The sequence below is a fragment of the Branchiostoma belcheri genome, unplaced genomic scaffold (genome assembly GCF_001625305.1).
Source record: "Branchiostoma belcheri isolate BF01 breed outbred unplaced genomic scaffold, Haploidv18h27 scaffold2, whole genome shotgun sequence".
Lineage (NCBI taxonomy): Eukaryota > Metazoa > Chordata > Leptocardii > Amphioxiformes > Branchiostomatidae > Branchiostoma > Branchiostoma belcheri.
Genome location: NW_017803490.1, coordinates 8,484,011 through 8,501,091, shown reverse-complemented (window position 1 = coordinate 8,501,091; position 17,081 = coordinate 8,484,011). Strand labels below are relative to the sequence as shown.

Genomic DNA, 17,081 nt, shown 5'->3' with positions numbered 1-17,081 from the left:
CCATAGCTGTCAGGTACCAATTTTACACCTGGGTGGAGTGGGGGAAAGTCTTGTAGAGTGCCTTTCCCAAGGCCACAGCACCTAGCCAGGAATGCAAAGGATCAAACCCATGACCTCTAGACCGCATGTTCAGTAGCCTAGACAGGAAGCCAACATTCTTTGAGAGGGAACTTTTTTTAACAACCACAACTAACATAACAGCATTGCAAAACCAAGAAAAGTTTTGAGACCTAAAACCACTCAAAACTTAAGAGAAATAATGTCTAACAAGGTCTGAAACTATGGAAATGTAGACAAACCTTTGCCAAGGCCAGCTAATGATTGAGCAAAAATTTTGAGACCTACAAACATTTAAAATTCTAGAAACTTGAACTGTGATTCTATACTTAAAACTACGTAGAAGAACAAATGCACAAAAAATGTTGCTCCACCTTTTGCCAAGTTGAGTTGATGACTGAGTACTCTCTTCTCTCGAGCTGAGTCCTCCCGTAGCACGTCTAACTGCTGAGTAAGTTCCTCAAGCTTTCTACCTCGCGCCTTATACAGAATCTGCAGCTGTGCTAGCTGGCGGCCGTCACCTGCACCTGACACACAAACAAACAAACAAACATGTTAGTCTGCTGCTGATAGGGATCAACTGCAATGATAAAACAAGTCTTATAAAACACAGCTGTACATGTACAAACAATCTGAGTTTTACATATGATTATATAAAATTTAATATAGCCTTGTAAGGTTAACCTAACAATATCCCAACTTTTCTAAACTAAAGTAATGCTAGATAAAAGCTACATGTAGTTAGCAAGTTAAAACAAGCTCCAGGAAGCCATTCCAGCTGAGGGTTAAGAATTGTACACACACGTTTAATCATCACATACGTTATATGCTAAACGTTCCGTTTGTGTTCAGCTGTTGTAAAAGAAATCAGTTAGATTATTAGTCTCTAGATAATGTTAGATTATTTCTAGTCTCTACCACCATGCACAATTGACACCAAGTAAAGCTGTCATTGAGGAAAGAAAAGTGTAGATGTTTAAGGCTAAATGCTGATGTTAAAATATCGTGTTTAGTTTTGATGACTTAAGTTTACCTTCAGAGAACAGCTTTGGTGTGCCTACAGTGAACAACAGAGTAAAACATCCTTTAGTTTGAAACTTACTTGAAACTTACTAAACTTAGTCACCGAATCTTTAAAAAAGAACACTAAAATTGATTTTAATCTGTTGCTGGATTCATTTGCATGAATAAGTTGACACGAGTTATAAAAATCAACTGACCAGAGTCGAGGAATTCTTTCTGCATCCTTTCAAATTTGTCTTCCTGAACTTCGACCCCGTTCTCTGGTGTCACATCCTTCCCATCATGCCCCTCTCCCAGGTCCTGACCTTTGTTGTACACGACCTTGTAGTCTTCTGTGGTGTGCGACTGTTAAGGGAGGAAAGATGAGCGATTTCAACAATGGAGGGAGGCTAGACGCTAAAATACTTTTTAGTCACACGAAGCCCTCAAAAATACCATTAAGTTAGCGCTCAAGATGGACTTGCATTGCTGTAGTTATAAATTGATTGCACATAAAAATACATAGTACAGCATAGTACATAACATTACAACACCATACACACTGTTACTGTTACAGTAATCTAATAGGAGATTCTTGAAGAAGCCTAGAAAATGTTCAGGTCCTAGACATCAAGGTATGATTTTATAGTACAAATGAATTTTATAGTACAATAGTACAAAAATGTATGTACAAGGTGGGCTATGTCACAAGTTTTTTTAAACGTTTCTCCTCCTAAACTACATGGGCCATTCCCACTAGCTTTTCTGGCTAATACATGTACATGTAATTAGCTCCCTGGGACAGGGGTGTTTCACTCACATCTTGAACCTGTCCGGGTGACACCTCTCTTAACCCTTCCGGTGGGTATTTCTCCTGCCTATAGGGGTACCCGTAATCGGCATTCTCATAGCCCCCATGGTAGCCATTGAACTCCTGTGGGGCCGGCTGTCCGTCACCATTGTTGCCATGGTAGTAACCGTGGCGACCGTAGTTCTGGTAGTGGTCGTTGCCATGGTAAAGCCCGTTGACGCTGCCGCAGTCATCTGAGTTGGTCGCTCCGTCGATTTCGCCGCGTTGTTGGTAGTCAAACGCACCGTGCTCATCCTGAAATATTACAGAAATATCAGTGTTAGAACTACCCATCTGCAGTCTGCATTTTGTAGAGACATTTTCAATATTGCAGAAGAAAAATTAAGCAACCTGCAATTTTGCAGGCTGAAAAAATCAGGCTAGGTGTTCAATGGTGTTTTAGAGCTTTTGTGTTTTCAACTGACTCTATAATATCAGTAATTTTGTTTGACAACATGCAATTTTGTATATGTCAGATTTTTAAGTGGTGAGTATTTGCAGAAAGACTTCTACTTTCTGAATTGTAGAACAAAATTATGACCTTCTGCAATATTGCAGCACACTGAAAAAAAAGTATAATAATATTTCTACCACTGTTAACGGTATGTATTTGGAATGGTAGGATCAGATGAACAAATAGACCAAAACATTATTTTTTCCCACAAAATGCAGACTAACCGTGTTGCCGTACTGCCCTGGCTGTGGTTCGTACTGCCCCTCCCACCCTGTCACTGGGGGATAGCCGTTTCCATGGGAACCGTGTTCTATGTACTGTTGTGGCGGGAAGTGTCCGTTGCCATGGTAACTGTACTGGTCAGGATGCTGGTACTGCCCTTCACTCACTCCAGTCTGTATTATAAGGCAGGACACATGAGTGAGACTAAACTATGTATTAACTTTTTAAGGTAACGTTACTATTCGAAGCAAAGGCATTATGAGTGAATGTTTACCTTCACAAAAATGGTCTAGCCCAACAAATACATGTATGTACTGCACACCTTATTCTTATTCAAACACATTAATATGTACATGTATGGTGGCCAGCCCCTCCACTCTTTCCTGTAACGCTATATAATGCAATCCAACACCACACGCAGTGTTTGCTATACCGCCAGTTACTACTATGGTGACAGACATCTGGTCCAGGTCATTGACCTTATGTGTTAAGAGAAAAAGAACTTTAAAAAAATTTAAAACATCAGCCTGTGTGTTAGAGAGCAGTTTCAAGTTTATTTCTTTATCCAGAGTACTAGTATATCTCAGATCTACGGATCAGTAACTGTTGTACCTGATAGTCATGCATTCCCCCAGGGGTCTTGAGTGGAGGTGCGTTAGTCCCCACCATAGGGGTAGATGTGTACAGCCCTCCCCCACCCTGGTGCAGCCACTGCTGCTCAGCCTGCCACTGTTTCAGTCTGGAATATGCAGCAAATGACAATGTAAGGAAAGCTATACAAATATTTGCTGTAATCTGTAACAGCTACATGTACTCAGCCTATCCCTATTTCAGTCTGAAATGCAGTAGCTCACATCAACGAATCATTTGGCAAGAGACTATGCGGTCATGTACAGGAGGGTTGTTCGAAGTTTAACAACCAGTGGCTTTTACATTTTGGTGACCGCATGTCACCTTCTGGACAACAATGACTGCTTTTGATTTGCAAGGTGTTGCTGCTGACAGATACATTTAGGACTACATTGTACAGCTGACGTAAAAAAAAAACACTGGCACACCTGGCTAATATTGCCAAGCCGGTAAAGAAATAAATAGATGTTGTTACCATAACATGCCAAAATGTCACATTGTAGCATTCTGTCACTGTCATATACAAAATAATACCTATTTGGCCTCTTGTCCCGTAGCATGTCGTTGTCGGACATGCGCCCGCTGTCGGAGAGACGTCCGCTGTCGGAAAGCGAGGAAGCCGACGCGCTGTCATCCTCCAACAGGTCATCTGGGAGCTCAGCGGATAGGAGAGCTCTCAACTGAAAATCATAATAGGGACACATTTTACAAATGTTAAGAATAACATTAATTTTACTTGCCACAAGAACAAAACATGAGTTTGAAAGAATCACCTTTTAAAAGAATACAAGGTCCACTATCAGCATTGAAAGTTGTAATGGAAATCAAATTTTACTAAAAATGGGTGCATTCTAAAATTGGCAAACAACTTCACAAATGATTTATTATGGTAACATTAATCAATAAAAAAATGTGTCAATGATCCACATGTAAGTAGCCAATAATACAATTGTAGCTGAAGAAGAAAGAACAGCAACAGTCAAGTAGAATGGACAAATGAAGACAGATAGATGTACAAAACATAATATCATTCACATTCATTCACACACACATCAGACACACAATCATTTCATATTCATTCTAAATGTCAATTTTTGGGTCAGCTTTTTCACATGGCAAATGCACACTCAGTGTGATCTCTCTGGTCATCACAATTTGCTGTTCCAGTTCTTGCCCGTCCTACCTTATGTAGCAGTTCCTCGATTTCCTGCACCTCTTCCACATCCACCTCTACCGGCAGACTGTCCGAGCTTTCTGTGTCGGATTCGCTTCCCGACACCCGCGGCCGCACCGCGGGCAAACTGCCTGAGCTCTCACAGTCCGAGTCATCATCAGAGACCGCGGGCGGCTTCACCACGGGCAGGATCCCAGAAACCTGCGGCCGCTCCATAGGCAGGCTACCGTCGCTCTCACAGTCCGAGTCGTTGGCCGCGGGCAGCTTCACCAAGGGCGGACGTACCGCGGGCAGATTCCCAGAGACCCGAGGCCGCTTGCCCGTGGTCTCACAGTCGAAGTCGTCTGCCATCACGCGAACCATGCTGCCGCCAGGTCATCTGAGCACGACCTGGCTTCTAAACACCGCAAAACTCCCCTATAAAACGAATAGCATCTTCTTGTAACTTCAATCTTATAATAGCAAATATGCTGGAACTGGGTTGCTGCTTCGAAACATGAGCTAGCTCTAAACACTGCGAAACTCACCTACAAAACAAACAGCAACCTTTAACTTTACATTATTGTTTGACATTAGTTCCTGTACTGAGTTTTGTTGAACTTGAGGACACTGACTGGCCTGGAAACACTACAAAACTGGTCTACTTTATAACACTGTGTTATAGCTTAAGGATAGTTTGAGGGTAGATGCCATGTTTTGTATCCCCGAAATATTATAGATGTTGTGATGATTTAGTCTTTCATTGTAACCACTATGTTTCCTGATGGTGGGAATCATCCTTATATATTTGACATACAACATGCATGTCCCTATAATGATAGAAGTGCTTATGACACATCATGTACAATTGTCCTAAAGCGCAACAAAACACCATAAAACATCTTACTTATCCTGTATCATTCAAGCCACCATGTAAACAAAGCCTACTGAGGTGAGAAAAACAGTTACAAACCTAAGATATCATATGGACCCTGGTGTTTCAGTCCATCATGTAGCTGCTTATGGCATTGTGCACTTGATGCCATTTTGACTACATGTTAGTCCACAATTCATCGTGAAAGTAGACAAAACCAAAGCTTACTACACCTGCGCACTGGTCTTTCCCAGAATGTAGGAAAATCTTGCCAAGATCTAGATTGTGAAGATAGACATTTAAATCCGCCACCTACTCACCTAATGTAAGGTGGGCGCATTGAAATGGTAATCAGGCTAATTAGCTAATTAAGTTTGTTCCACCCTGAAGGCTGCTATATCAGATAAAGCTTACATAACACGTACTAGTGGTAAATTTAAAAGTAATCTTTAGAGGTCTTAGTTGTCTTAGAAGTACTATGCAACAGCAAGTCATGTTTTAAATCTATCACAAATAAGAGAATACTGAAGCCAGAGTGATGTCTTTCAGAGTCTATTGAATTGATCTGAAGTAAATTAAAAGTACTGATCCTTTTGTTGTCTCCCAAGGGATTGTCTGTACACTGAGTATCATGATTTCAGTCTGTCACTGATAAAGTCTTGCTTCCTGTCTCAAAACGTCTGGATTTTCCTGTTCTAACAAATCACTAAGACCAGTAGAAAATGTACCCTTATGAATTACTAACTTAATATATAGAAATGCTCATACTGTAATTCATTTTATGTGCATGGTAACAAAATTTCACGGTCTGAGAAAAATGGAGGTGTTCTTAGAACTCCATGGTGGCAACAGGTGCAGGAAAAAGAAAGTCCAGGATTTATTTGTTAACTGTAATGATAAGTTCACCATATGGAAGTGACTGAAAACCATGAACATACATGTAAAGTACAATGAAATATCAGGAATTACAGTATTTTTTGCACAACGCGGAGCTACATATAAAATCACCTACCAAAAGTAACAATCCCACAGCATATAAAACAGTGTAGCGCTTATATCACATTGGCAAGCAAAAATAGGTAATTAATTTAAAAGAAATTTCAATACATATTGGCATAAAATACTCACAGCATAGCATGAAACAGCACCTGTCTGGGAACCCAAACGCTTGTAGAAGCACATTAACAGCCAACGTTGGCGCAAACACGAGATCTTTATGGCACACTTCAACAGTAATTATGACGTCACCCACGCCACTTAACGCCCCGTCATGTCCCATTAGGCCACACCAATTTAATTTCTTGGTTAACGGATTTTTCTACAAAAATAATGGAGCGGGCGGGCGAAAAAAATAAAAAAAATAAAAACAGGCCTAGGCATCGTATTATGGCCCAAAATGGTATGATAGGAGCCATGAAGACAACAACCCAGACTGGTTCAAAATTTAAACAATGAATTTTGAACTTTTAATGATACCACTGTGATGAAAGATGGAACAACTGTAACAACTATGAAGAAAAGGGCTGTTTTTATCTGTTCAGGGCAAAATATGAGCATTTTGCAGTTGATTCTGAATTTTTACTTTTATTTTCAAATCAGAAAAAAATGAAGCGGGCGAATCCGTTAACCAAGAAATTAAATTGATGTGGCCTTAACACCCTGTCATGTCCCATTATCGCTCATGGAAATGGACTCACAGTCAAACCTTTGATAAAGCCCACCTCAAGCTCAAACACCTTTCCCAAATTTCAAACACTTCACATTCCAACATTCTGAAACACATGTACGCAAACACATTACTGTGTGCTATAAAGTTAAAAGCACTACAATTGGAGGATTACAAAAATTAATAGCCGGCTGGAATTTAATACTATAAATGGTGACTCCAATTTTTTGGCTTAAAAGGTGTGAAAAATTTGGTATTAATTTTGGCGGCGCATCAAAATGTAGAGACTTGATATCTATAGAAGTTTGGTGACCTTGAAGTAAAAAGGTCGTTCATGTGACCAAGAGGTCACAATGGCTGAAAGGGGGACAGCCAACACAAACACAATAAATGTCAAATAAATCAGAGAAATATCGGACAAACCTACCATTAAACATAGGTCTACCACAGGTGCCACATATATCATTTAGAGCAATTATAGCACATTAGTAAGTCATTATAACATTCTAAAGCACCTGTGGAGATGTGCGATAATTTGTGCCTTCTACTAGTAAACATGAATTTTTAAATCAATCCATCAACAAAATCGACAGAAATCGTGGGTAAAACTATGAAAACCTCCAAAGGGCCACTGAGAGTGAGAACCACTCTCAACCCCATGATTTTTTTTTGAAGGCCTGAAAATCTAAAATTTCCCTGGGTGGCATACTCCAGAACACTCCCTCAATTGCAAGCAACTTGAACCAGTCAGAATTGCCCTGAGGAAGGTGACATACATGTAGCCTCCACAGCATGCCAAAAACTGGTTGTTTTGGGGGTCTTCAGGGTTTTTGGGAGCTTTTATGTGCTATTTTCTGATTGCATATAGACAACATAGCCGGCCTGGTTGAATTATTAGAACTAGGCTAATCAGAAAACAGCCGAAAACACCAAACCCCCAGTTCTATAAGCCTGCTACGGAGGCTAAAGGTGACAGACGGTCACCAAAACGTTGGCTGAACAATCCTCCTAGTAGTGCAAAAAGAGTGTCTTTATTCAACTCTTTCCTGCGTTTTGTAGTGTTGAGTTATCGACCTGACATGTCAGGGTGACCCCCTACATGAGTCCTTTTCACCTGAAAACTATCATTACCCAACGCAGGGGGGATAATTCTAATTATCTTCCTAATTAGTCATAATCATCTCTCAGGCGTCCGTCATTATTTTCTTCAAGTAGATCAAACACTAAAAAAAGTTTTCTATGCAGCCATACAAAAAATGTTCTGAAAAAGATTATTTCTGAGAAGACTAAAGAAAGAAAGATGGTGGATACCACCTGGAAGCTTTTGAAGCTTCTACGCTTTACAGAACTTTAGTCATGCGTAACAGGTTAATTTTTCCTATAAATAAAGACTTACTAAAGTCCAATATGATTTGTTCATCCTAATTTCTATTTTTCATACTAGCTGGTAATATCTTTAACCTTCCTGTGCTATGGTAGCTGTTTGGCACCAAATTTGTTTGGTTATGGTGTTAGGCAGCAGGGAGAAGGTTAACTCAATAAAAAGTTCTCAGAACACACTGTCTTATACACAACTTAGGGTAAACTAAATATTATGTCAATACGACATACATGTACATCGATTCAATATGTAATGTCAGACTATATAAACAATCATCATCATCAGATGGCAACATTGCTTAATCCGGCTTAACTTTTTGATGTCTTAACCCCAATTCTTTTCAACGAAATCTTTTAAAATAAGAAACAAACTTTTACCTGGTCGAATACCGACAGCAGTGGCGAAAGTGATCAGTAGTCAAAACCCTGAAGACTTTATATTCCATATCTCCTTGGCTACTTTCGCTTCTGAAGACAATGTTTGCTGAGGTCATTGTTCTTGCCTAATCCAGCTTTGCAGCAAACTTTCCCCACATTCGCACATGTAGCCCCCACACAACATCATTTGTCTGTTTAGCCGACAGCTTGTTTTGATGTTATGCAAGTTACGGTCAGTCGCAAAGATAAGGGACCGCATGATGAGGCCACAGCAGCTTAATTAATTGGTTCTGGATTCGCCAGCTTCAGTTTTTTTCTGAATTTGGAAAATAAGAAATTCAGGTTCTGAATCAACTCCAAAATGTTCATAGTTTGGCCCCAAGAGTTGAAGAAAAGTCCTTGTGTTCCTAGTTGTTTCAAATGTTTTTCATCTATCAAAATGCAACGGTTTGATTAAAACTACAAACCAGCCTGGTATAATGTTGACTTCATGGCTCTTATCGAAACCTTTAGGGCTATCATAGGTTACCTAGGTCTGTTTTTTTGCCCGGTCGCTTATTTTTTTTCTGAGAATCTGAGAACAAATCAAAGATAAGAGCCCACATGATAAGGAAAAAGTTGTAGTCTCTAACGGACTAACTACGCTGGCTATACATGTATATAGGAGAATATTTGCCAGAAGAGTTTGGCCACCGCAAGGGTTTGACTGGCCGCAGAGGGAAAGAAACAACCTTCCAAGGACAGTCTCACCAGGCCAATTGTACTCTCCTTTTTGCTGAATTCTACAATCCGTACCCCCGTAGGAAGGCCTGGTGGAGGCCAAAAAAGTTGTAGTCTCTACCAGACTACCTACGCTGGCTATATATTGGAGAATATTTGCCAGGGAAGTTTGGACACCTTGAAAAAGAAACAACCTTCCGCAGACTGACTTGCCTGGCCAATTTTACTCTCCTTTTTGCCAAATTCTAGGATCCGTACCCCCGCAGGTAGGCCTGGTGGAGGCTACCACATGATAAGGAAAAGGTTGTACCCATGCACATTTAGGAACATGTGAGTTTGCCCAGCTGGCTATCGGGCATTGTGTTCTCTAATCCCAAATTAATCCCACTTGATCCCAAAATTACCTCCCTGAGCTAGCCAGAGAAAACACCTCGTGCGAAAACAACTGCCACATCGGAGGAACTGTTTTCTTACAATCTTAGCAATCATTGTAGCGAAATTCTACAATTACTGTAACAGTCCCACAGTATGTATGTGTAAGCAAAAGTTATGTCTGTAGATGGAATATGTTAAAAGAGAACTAACTGATAACAATACTGTACTTGTAAACAAATGTGCAAAAACATTATCAGATACTAGTAGTACAAAATGTAGTAGGCCAGTTCATCAAGATTCTCGAAACAGTGGTAATAGCTTTGAAAGTATATTATTATGTAAAATGTTTTAAGAGAGTTCACTTACAAGCTGAGAACATGAATCAGCTAACTCACCAACATGCTGAAGTGCACTCTTAGCAATAACTCAACCAAAACCCACATTAACAAGCCAGAGTTTATCACTATACAAATGCACTTAGTCTATATCATCATGATATACAAAATGTAATTAAAAAAACACCAATCTTTTAAAGAGGAAATTGAAAAATATATTTTGATTTTTGCGTAGTCATTCTGGCTAATGCATACCAGACTATTTCCTGAGTGTTCTAGCTACGAAACGACATAATAACTATGGGACTTATTGCTTAACACTGTACAAAACATCATAGGTACGCAGTAAATATCCAGCCATACACACATTAAAGAAAAGTCCATATTTATCTGCCCCCCAGCCAAGTTATGAAGTACTTCACTACTGATAGTCAAGAGCAGATATGTGGGAAAAAATCGAACTGTTTGCCAAACTGTGATGTTAGATTAAACTACAAGGTTAGGGAGTTATCACTGAGTAAACATAGCATGCCAAAAACTGGGGGTTTGGGGGTCTTCATGGTCTTTGGGAGCTTTTACGTGCTATTTTCTGATTGCATATAGACAACATAGTCGGCCTGGTTGAATTACCCCCGTTTTTAGAACTGGGCTAATCAGAAAACAGCCTGCAAGGTTAGATTAAACTATAACTTAGGTTAGGGAGTTATCGCTGAGTAAACTTTGCTTCTGGTAACCTGCATTAACTAGGGGTACATTTCTGGTTGATAAAATCGTGATAACTGAATGATATCTGTGACTTATTTCATAAACAACAAGTCCTTGAGACACAAATGCGTTGGTAGATTATCATCAATGCTAATTACAACCTAAATGGAAATGACAAAATAAAAAAATAATCTTAGAAAAAAAGCTCTAAATATTTCTAAATGGAGGTATAAGATCCCTGAACTTTTGTTTTACATGTACTTTTATCACCAATTATAACACAAAGACTGAGGTTACCATATCAAGTAAAAAAATTATAGTGTAATGTACAGACTATGAACTATAAAATGTTGCAAAAATGTCAAGATTTACAAATTTCTATTTTAATGTAACTGTATGTAGCAAAGACAAGGCAGTGCACAGTGGAATTATAGTAACTGTTGTAGTGTAGCAATTTATATTATTATTACTCAAATGGCAACAGGAACTTGTTGTAGCGGCATCAGTGTTGCTATTGTATGCACAGCAGGAGTTTGCTTTTAGTAGACTATCATTAGAAGTTACTTGTATATAGTAAAAACACAGTACGACGCATGTTTGTGTGCATAGAGGTTGATATATAGTTTTGAAGTCAGTGTCATATACATTTTGTAGTGCGGCACTTAATCAAATGTAAATTCTTGCCTTTTCTTCATAAAATGCTTTATATGGTATCTATGTTCTCAAAATTTTCCACACTACCCCCGGTACTAAGACTTGATTACAGTAAAAGTATACTATTAGGTGCATACACCTTGCTTTGGGTTTGCAATATCTTTCTATTTTACATGCACATATTAATATAATCGTTTTCCTACATGTACATGAAAGACAATTTGAAAGATAAGAATCGCCTGAGTGTTGTCAGCAAATTGTCTTTTAAGCGATGTGCAAAAAAACCTTCAATCTTTTAAGGCGAAGAAATCGAAAATGTTGATTTTTGCAGTCATTACTAGCAAAGCTAACTCTGACCAGTGCATACCACACTTTTTCCTATTTTACATGCACATATTAATATTACTTTTCTACGAGCGCAATTTGAAAGATAAGCATCGTCTGTCAGCAAATCGATAAGAACCAGGATGTGAGATAGATCAGACCGACGGCCGAGCCACTGTAGCTTCAGAACGACAAAGTCTCCACACCGAACAGTTGTGAGGTGAGTCTTGCTCTCATGTTCCTACAATTTTCATGATCTTTTCTCAGTTTATATCACTAGTATGTGCACTACAGTAGTGATGCTGTTACAGTATTAATCTGCCAATTGGCTAATTTAGTCTAGCCATGAGACAACAGAGGTCCCAGGTTCGATTCCTAGCAAGACATTTTGTTCTTGGGACTTGACATGACTTTCCTCACTCCACCCAGGTGTAGAATGGGTACCTGACTTTGGTTGGGGAGGTAGGGCAGTGAAAGGAGAGGGATGGGGCTTGGGCTCTGCCTTCCCATACCAACGGTCACACTGTCCTAGACACAGTGGATTAACAACCCATGCACTGCCCCTACAGCATCAAAACCGTTATGGGACTACCCCGGTACCTTTTACTTTTTTTGTGTTTTCTAAGGATGTGTTATTGGTACTGTACGTTGGTTATTTTTTCTTTTTCCTTCAGGTTTTTACCCAAAGCTGTTGAGGCTGAACCATGGGGAAGATACTGATCATATGTCTGGTTCTGCTGGCCATGGTGAATGGGTGAGTCAAAAAAACTTACACTTCATTTCTATCTCATTTTTGTAGTACATAAATGCTTTACCTAGCCTCCATATAGCATGTCAAAAACTGGGGGTTTGGGGGGTCTTCAGGGTCTTTGGAAATTTATGTGCTATTTTCTGATTGCATATAGACAACATAGCCGGCCTGGTTGAGTTACCCTCAAAAAACAGTCGAAGACCACCAAACCCTCAGTTCTATAAGCCTGTCTGCTATGGAGGCTTTATGCTTTACCTCATACTGATAAGTAGTATGGAGTGGTTCGGGCTGAAAATTTGTTGCAGTTGGAAACAGACGGTAGCAAGGTGGTCGCTATGCTTGTGATCTGCTCCCTCATGATAAATTTCTCTAGAAAAACCTGTTACCTGTTATTTCAATCCTTCTAGTTGTTTTACAAATGAATGTTTGTCTGTCACCAGGCTAGCTGCCCTGTCCTGTCTTCCGTGTGGGGAGTTTGAATGTCAGGAACCTCCAAAGTGCAAGAGAAACGCAAACTACGTCAAGGATGTGTGTGGATGCTGTGACGTTTGTGCCAAGGTTAGTCCTATTTTATTTTCTTTTTAGGCCACACCAATTTAATTTTTTGTTTCTCGAATTTGCCCTGTCCATTTTTTTTTGAGTATTGTCTGTCCAGTATTCGTTTCTATGTGCGGGACACAACACCAGCAACAGCTGCCTCTGTTCCGCGTGTATTGCACTGTTGCAATTTCAATAAATCAAATCAAATCAAACAGTGTAAACTTTACTACATAACGAAAATGCATAATTTGGTTGAGAAATAAGCTTTTTTTTTTGCAGGTGAAGGGAGAGAGCTGTGGTGGACTGTGGAACCTGGATGGAACCTGCGCAGATGGACTGATATGTCAGGAACCCGACCCACCCACTCCTAATGAAGATGGCCTTATTGCTTTCAATCCTCATGAACCCGGGACATGTGTGAAAGATAAGAAAGCCAAAAAGGAGAAAAAAGGGAGGAAGAGGCATTACAGGAGGGATATTTTTGGGGATTCGGAGAAATAATTCTCAACTCCCAGAGGCTCTGAAGTGCCTACAAAGGCAAGAATCTTAAACATAGTTTTTCTGTGCACCAACTTTTTTCATACTATTGGAAAGAAAGTGACACAAGGCATATTTTAAGCACCATTCCAGAGCCACTTTTCCTTAAAGTTGAAGCAATTAGAGATATAATTGTAAAGTAGATATGTTAACATGTAACTAGCAACAAGATGTTAACTTATAGTAGTAGTCTTTACATACATTATGTGCCTGATTAAAAATCAGAGATGTAGAATGATATAAAATAAACTTTGCTGAAAACCTCTTACAGTCTCTCTTTCCAATTAATATATTCTCTTTTCTTTAAGACTTTCAGATAGCTTTAGCTTTAAATGACATTTACATCAGTATCTTACCACTGAAGTGGAAAAATCAAACTTTTGTTATCATTCAAGTGTTGAATTTCTAATATTATTAGCTAGCATGTAGGACTGTGTAAGGTTGTACATGTACATTGTACATGTATGCCAACAAAGCAAAGACTCACTACCCTGACTATCACAGGGGTCAAAATTAAAGGTGCTGAATGTACAATGTAGCAAGGCGAAGGCAGTGGTCTGTTACTGTAGCAATTTACTGAAATGGCAACTTGTTGTAGCGACATCACTGTTACTATTGTGTGCGCAGCACAAGTTTGCTTATTATAGACTAATAATAACAGTTACTTGTATATAGTAAAAATACAGCAAGGCTCATGTTTGTATGCATAGAGGTTGATATATTGTTATGAATTCAGTGTCATATACTAATAGTACAGCTACATTATCTTTAGTGTAAATATTCTTGCCTTTTCTTCATAAAATGCTTCAAACTGTCTCTGTGTCTGCAATGTGCCACACTACATTATACTACTGTACAGTAATAGTATACCATATAGTACATGTACTTGGTTTGGGTGTGTAGTACCTTTCTATTTCCTATTTCACATGCACACAATATTATTACTTTTCTATGAGCGCAATTTGAAAGATAAGCATCAAGACTTAGTGTCAGCATATCGATAAGAACCAGGATGTGCAATAGATCAGACCGACAACCGAACCACACTAGCTTCAGAACTACATTAAGTCGACACACGAAACAGTTGTGAGGTGAGTGTTGCTCTCACGTTCCCACTTCCAACAATTTTCATGATCTTTTCTCCGTTTACTAGTATATCTATTCACTAGTCAGTGTGGCGTCAAATGGCCATGTAGCAGTAAAGATAGGCAACGGGATACATTATACATACTGGCTAGATATTGTTTCTTTTGGATAGACACTTTACACAACTTTCCTCACTCCACCCAGGTGTAAAATGGGTACCTGACTTCAGTTTGGGAGGTAAAAGGTGGTGGAAGGAGAGGGATGGGCTCCACCTTCCAATACCGTGCCCAAGAGACAGTGGACTAACTACCCACTGTCCCTATGGCCTCAAAAAGGCTATGGGACTACCTTACCTTTTGTTATATTTTTGTATGTGTTATTTGTACTGTACTTTTTCTTTTTCCTGCAGGTTTTTACCCAAAGCTGTTGAGGCTGAACCATGGGGAAGATACTGATCGTTTGTCTGGTTCTGCTGGCCAAGGTGAATGGGTGAGTAAAAAATAACTCTCAATTTTGTGATAGACAGTGTGTTACTATAAGACTTACAAAAACGCATATTTGAAGTCAATAGCATGAAAGTTCATCTGTGTTGGTGTAATACATTATGACAAACAGGCTAAACTTTCCATGAACAAAACTGAAGGTGTCAGCCGAAAATTTGGGTAAGTCCCAATTAACAATCTGAGTGTTGGACATTAAGTTTAGCATTTTTGTCTCCCTTGTTTTTTTTTTTTCACTTTGCAGTTATTGCCAAACAGCAAAAATAAACTTAGTACAGATGGGTTTGGGCTTGCAATTTTAAAAAGAAATAAAATCCAAGTAAAATAGAACAGGTTTTGCTATCGCAAACCTGTAAAGAGAGAGAGGGAGAGGGAGAGGGAGAGAGAGAGAGAGAGAGAGAGAAATTACAAAATTCCATGTTTGTCTGTTACCAGGCTAGCTGCCCTGTCCTGTCAAACATGTGAGGAGGTTGTATGTGAGGAACCGCCAAAGTGCAAGGCTAACGCAAACTACGTCAAAGACGTGTGTGGATGCTGTGACGTTTGTGCCAAGGTTAGTCCTATTTTATTTTATTTTTAGGCAACACCAATTTAATTTGTTTCTCGGATTTGCCATGTCCATTTTTTTCTGATTTGCAAAACAAACAAAAAAACAGATTTGAGGTTCTGAATCAACTGCAAAATGCTCATATTTTGGCCCCAACAGTTGACAAAAGTCCCTTTCTTCCTAGTTATTAAAGTTTTTCAATGTAACAATGCAACTACGTTTCATTAAAAGTTCAAAATCTATCAGTTTTATAATTTTAAAACCAGCGTGGTATATTGACTTCATAGCTCATATTGTAATATTTCCGGCCTTCATGGGGTGCCTTGGCCCATTTTTTTTTTTATTTGCCCTGTCGCTTCATACTTTTTCTGAAAAAATCCGAGAAACAACAAATCAAAATGGTGTGGCCAATATTTACATAGATTTGAGAGCATCAGACAGAAAGCACATAAAGTAATTATTATAGTAATCCTTTGCTCATAAAACACAAAGGAGCTTAAATATGTGAGTCCAATTCATTGTGTTGGAAATTACAGTTTAAACTTTACTACTACTACAGTTTAAACTTTAATACATAATTTTCAGAAAGAATATGGCGCGACAGGGCATACTAAAGTAATTTGGTTGAGAAACAAGCTTTTTTTTTTGCAGGTGAAGGGCGAGGATTGTGGGGGTGAGTGGAACATCCATGGCATATGTGCAGATGGGCTGATATGTCAATATCCTGAACCACCCTCTACTACAGACGATGGCCTGTTCATTGCACCGTTGGATCCGTTTGCGCCCGGAACATGTGTGAAAGACAAGAAAGCAAGGAGGAAGAGGAGGGGCATGTCATTTGCTGGGAAATAATTCTCAACAACTCCCAGAGGCTCTGAAGTGCCTACAAAGGCAAGAATCTTGAACGTAGTTTAGTTTTCTGTGCACCAACTTTTTTCATACTAGAAGTGGAAAGAGGCTGTGACACAAGGTATATTTTAAGCATCATTCCAGAGCCACTTTTCTTGAAGCAATAATTATAGAACGTGAGGTATAATTGTAAAGCAAACATGCTTCAGATTATGCTTCCATTTTAAAGTAGTAAAAGGATATTAAGTCATAGTACTTTACATATACATTATGTGCCTGATGAAAAATCAGAGATGCAGTTATAAGAAGAATAAACTTTGCTGGAAACCTCTTACGCAGAGTCTCTCTTTCCAGTTAATATATTTGGATAGCTTTAGCGTTATCTGTACAGCTGGTATAACCGCCCTTTGGTGTAACACACCAGCTCCTGTTATCTGTATAGCCGGTATAACCGCCCTTCAGCGCAACACACCAGCTTCTGTATCTGTAGAG

The 17,081-nt window shown here is 39.2% G+C and overlaps 2 protein-coding genes across 2 annotated transcripts; both read left to right on the top strand.

Moving 5' to 3' along the window:
* Nucleotides 1-11,942: 11,942 nt before the first annotated feature.
* LOC109468895 (venom protein 302-like) lies at nt 11,943-13,586 on the top strand. Its single transcript, XM_019767275.1, has 4 exons — nt 11,943-11,999; nt 12,454-12,533; nt 12,971-13,088; nt 13,350-13,586. Exons 2-4 carry the CDS (start codon nt 12,484-12,486, stop codon nt 13,569-13,571), a joined length of 390 nt encoding a protein of 129 aa, XP_019622834.1. The 5' UTR covers nt 11,943-11,999; nt 12,454-12,483; the 3' UTR covers nt 13,572-13,586.
* A 1,069-nt stretch (nt 13,587-14,655) lies between these two features.
* On the top strand, nt 14,656-16,733 carry LOC109468898 (venom protein 302-like). The gene is made up of 4 exons (XM_019767278.1): nt 14,656-14,698; nt 15,103-15,182; nt 15,629-15,746; nt 16,392-16,733. The coding sequence occupies exons 2-4, from the start codon at nt 15,133-15,135 to the stop codon at nt 16,590-16,592; spliced, it is 369 nt and encodes a 122-aa protein (XP_019622837.1). The 5' UTR covers nt 14,656-14,698; nt 15,103-15,132; the 3' UTR covers nt 16,593-16,733.
* The last annotated feature ends 348 nt before the right edge of the window (nt 16,734-17,081 follow it).

Excerpts from the sequence above, each read along its gene's own strand:
- LOC109468895 (XM_019767275.1), top strand. The coding sequence starts at position 12,484 with ATGGGGAAGATACTGATCATATGTCTGGTTCTGCTGGCCATGGTGAAT. Across the intron at positions 12,534-12,970 it reads CTGCTGGCCATGGTGAATGG|GCTAGCTGCCCTGTCCTGTC; the intron begins GTGAGTCAAAAA and ends GTCTGTCACCAG. Across the intron at positions 13,089-13,349 it reads GCTGTGACGTTTGTGCCAAG|GTGAAGGGAGAGAGCTGTGG; the intron begins GTTAGTCCTATT and ends TTTTTTTTGCAG.
- LOC109468898 (XM_019767278.1), top strand. The coding sequence starts at position 15,133 with ATGGGGAAGATACTGATCGTTTGTCTGGTTCTGCTGGCCAAGGTGAAT. Across the intron at positions 15,183-15,628 it reads CTGCTGGCCAAGGTGAATGG|GCTAGCTGCCCTGTCCTGTC; the intron begins GTGAGTAAAAAA and ends GTCTGTTACCAG. Across the intron at positions 15,747-16,391 it reads GCTGTGACGTTTGTGCCAAG|GTGAAGGGCGAGGATTGTGG; the intron begins GTTAGTCCTATT and ends TTTTTTTTGCAG.